The sequence below is a fragment of the Poecilia reticulata genome, linkage group LG17 (assembly GCF_000633615.1).
Source record: "Poecilia reticulata strain Guanapo linkage group LG17, Guppy_female_1.0+MT, whole genome shotgun sequence".
Lineage (NCBI taxonomy): Eukaryota > Metazoa > Chordata > Actinopteri > Cyprinodontiformes > Poeciliidae > Poecilia > Poecilia reticulata.
In genome coordinates this window covers 14,263,380-14,267,182 of record NC_024347.1, presented here as the reverse complement: position 1 = coordinate 14,267,182, position 3,803 = coordinate 14,263,380, and the positions used below count along the sequence as shown (strand labels likewise).

The 3,803-nt window shown below is 38.4% G+C and overlaps 1 protein-coding gene across 2 annotated transcripts in view; it reads left to right on the top strand.

Annotated features, from left to right (window-relative positions):
- The window catches only part of fgf12a (fibroblast growth factor 12a), a 28,150-nt gene that overhangs the window by 15,539 nt on the left and 8,808 nt on the right, over positions 1–3,803 (top strand). For both annotated transcript variants that reach the window (XM_008433806.2, XM_008433807.2), the window contains one exon: positions 603–706. In XM_008433806.2, the coding sequence (XP_008432028.1) occupies positions 603–706 (104 nt within the window). The remainder of the gene's footprint in view (positions 1–602; positions 707–3,803) is intronic.

Genomic DNA, 3,803 nt, shown 5'->3' with positions numbered 1-3,803 from the left:
AGTGTAATTAAGCTTTCAGAAGTGTCAGTGGAGCTTAGCAAGTTCTACATGTTTACGTTTGTGATGGTGCTACACAAGAGGCATCTTCCACCGCTGGTCATTTGGTTTTACTTACTGAATAAATGTACTCAAATTAAAGGACACATTGTTCTAAAATTTCTTACGTGAAATTACGCAGCTGCAGTGAAAGAATAATTTACTTTACACATTGTTACACATTTGTGCTAAATTTGTGTGAGATGGCTGCTGCTCTTAAAATCTAAACCTCTCTCTAGTRTTTAAATGAGCCAGCCAGATCTGATGGGAAGGATATGTGGTAGTACGGTATATGTCCTTATGTTTGTTAGCCGTCACCACATACCTTCAGATTTCTGATTTACCACCAACACTTCACCGCAAAGTGTGACAGCATCCCTATTATCCGTGTCCTGTTCCCTCCTCTGCTGACGGATAGCCAAAAACCACAGATCAMGGCTTGTACAGTCAAGAGTTAAGTTCAAACTCAATTGTTCTGTTCTGTCCCTTTTTGTATTTGATGTGTCTCCTTTGTCTCTGCCTCTTTGTGCCCCCCTGCCTCTGCTTCAACCTGCTCCGCTCTGCAGCCCTGTTTAATCTTATTCCCGTGGGTCTGAGAGTGGTGGCCATCCAAGGGGTGAAGAGCGGCTTCTACATCGCCATGAATGGCGAGGGCATGCTCTACAGCTCGGTAAGCTCCAGCCGGGCTGTTGGATTGTGCAAATTTCTCCGTCGCTGTCACGCGTAATTATTCACTTACACATGTTTCGTATTGTTMTGGTCGTCGTCTGCTTTAATATTCCATTGCTGCAAATACTGAGCTTATTCAAAGCCTTTTATCTCTGCTCAGTTCAGTGGCTCCTCTCAGATGTGGTTTTGTGTTGCTCTGCAACACGTACCCCCTCCTCCCCTYCACTGTCTTTGAAGAAGTACAGCACGTTTTGCATTTAATTTACTGCTGAGTTTTGTGCTTCTTTTCTATAAGGGATTCTCTTCTCTTGCACTGCCTGCTAATAAAGGGCTAAACTGACAACTATAAATACAAATTTTATTGAATTGCTCAACTTTCATTTCTATTCAAAATTCCTCTTACACTGCACAATCATTATTAAACACGGCGTCGTCCATATTTATTGATGCCCCCTGGAAATTATGTGTGAAATTCATATTTTACTGCAGTGAAATAATATTACACTGAGAAGCTAGAGGAATCCAGCCTTTAATTTGAACAGATTTATTTTATTGGTAGAAAGATCCCAAGACATGAAAATCACTGGTGCYATAYGACTGTACATACAACTTAATTATATTTTTAATATTATTAAAATTATTGCTATTTCATTTTAGCAGCTTTACACTATCTGGGGTGCCAAATGTCCTCCTTTCCTTCTCATTTGTGACGAACTAGTCTAAATTCAGTCCAGTCAGGTTAAGATTATTTAATTAATGTTCATATGAAATCCTTAGTTCACCACAAAGTTCACAGCTCCAATAACTCTCATTATTCTTTAAATTATGTTCCCTGAAATAAAGTTTTAAAATATATAGAAGTCATAAAATCATTCACCAGTTTGCATCATGATTATGTTATTGCCTTTGTAACCATGCCCTCATATTTATATCTGTTTAATTTTTATCTTTCTTTTTGCCTACATAAACTTTGTTTTATTATGACAATTTTCCGGRAATAACTGTACTTGTTGGCAGTTTGCAACGCTGTCATCATCAGAGGGGAATTAGAGCCACATTGTCTCTGGAAAATAGTCCACAAGATTGCATTGTGAAATCTAGGCTACACTTTAATTWAAAAAAACAAAACATTTCTGTTTAATTCTTTTAGCTGACAAAAGTCATCATTTATGTAAATTAAAACAAAATATCTGTACTATTATTTCTTCTACTTGACATCCTTCGAAAGAAAAGTTAGACGTGTCAGAATTCATTAAGCTGCAGCTTTAGTCTTGTTCTTGTCTCTGCTGGCGCCTTCACAGTAACAAAGCAGTGACAGAATCTGTGTGCAGCAAAAAAAAAAACAACAACTTCATTTAGTCTGGTAGTTTTAATGGTTTTGGCATGAGGCCTCAGCTTGCATTAAGTTTAAAGTGAGGAATGCACAATAGTCAAGCTTATGGGGGGAAGCATGCATTCTTTGCTTTCTCTGGCATATTTCTAAAGCCTTTGGATACCTTGATACTGATCAGGCCAAGTTAGGTATGATGTTATTAGGTGAAATTTGAAATTGCAGCTTAATATATAAAAAGCCGATGTGGGACAGTGTGGATAGCATTAAAACGAGTGGGAGTAGAGAAAGAGGAGGAATAAACTGTGCGCAAGCAGAGAGGTATAAGTATAGAAAAAAAAATATCACAGCTCACATAAATGAAACCTRTAACGTTTTTTAATCCAAATAAAGGAAGTATTTCTGAATAGCAAAGAAGAAGAAGGCTGCCTTGCTTGAAGACCTCAGCCGAGGAGCTTGGTCATGGTTTTCTGAACTCCTTTCAGCCATGAAGAATGAAAAGTCGGAATTCGCAAACTGTCCATCAAACCTTTCCCACTCATAAATAATTGAAGGACACAGTAAATCTCTTTTCTATTTTGTTGCCTCCATGAATTTATTGACCAGGAAAAGCGTTATTGAGACCCAAAGTCGAAAGCAAGGTAAAGAAGTGGAGCAYGWTTCGTTTAAATCGTTCAAGTCTCATAAACCCATAGTAATTTATTCACAGCAAAATTTCTTGACTTTCACAACTCCGGCACGACACGACAGGTGCATGAGCCAGTTGCAAGCGCGCAGAAGGTCGTTCAGCCGGCGCCGTAAAGACTCACCCAGGTGGACGAGCTCATTTACAACTACAAGCTCATAAACAAAACCCACAATTCACAGCCTCGATATAGTGTCTACAATAAACCCCGCGACACCCACCCATATAAGCCTAATGAAAGTTTAATCACAACTAGATGGAGAGATTTTTCATTTCTCAAATTGATTCTAAGAGATGCTGTATGACCCCCTTCAGCAGTTCATTGCTTTACGAAGTCATTATTCACACCAGAGTCATGAGGTTATTATTAATTAGAAGCAGATAAGGGTCATACTGTCAAACAGCAGCTTTCAGAAAAAGACATTCTGACTGATAATTTTTTATGCAGACAAGCGCACTTCTGACTTTTGAAGAGGAAGGGCATTTCTGCAGTAACGGTTCAACGTGATCCACTTTCTGGCCAAGCACATGCAGAGCAGTGCTGAAAAAATGCAAAGCAGGGGAAAATATGCTCRAATATGCATWWGTGGGAGTTAGGTTGGATCATTTAGGGGCTTTTAAAACATAGACTGGCTCARGATACTCATAAACAAGCTAAATTAAAATGCAAAGCTAGAGTAAAGAGCTGCCTGTTTTTAAGTTATTTAACCGTGAGATATTTCAACGTGTTACTTGGAACGACTACTGAAAGTCTTAAAAACTACAGTAGAGAGGAGCTTTTCTGCTCTGTGTTCACACATTATGAGCACCATTCACTTTAATTTRCCTATYGTTATTTCCCACCTTTAATGTTTGCTCCTGTCTTGACTGTTTTCCCCTATATTTGATCTGTTCTTCTTTAAACGTTCTGGTTAACTTCCTCTTCTTTAAGATTACCAGACCTCTCTTTTGTCTTTCTAAGCTTGAAATGTTTCTTTTTCACTGATTTTTCTTGTCTTGTTTCACATTATCTTATTGTAAACCAGTGACGTGTAGCTGTCCTCTCTCCTGCCCTCAGGGAAATAATTATAAAGAGAAACCTTC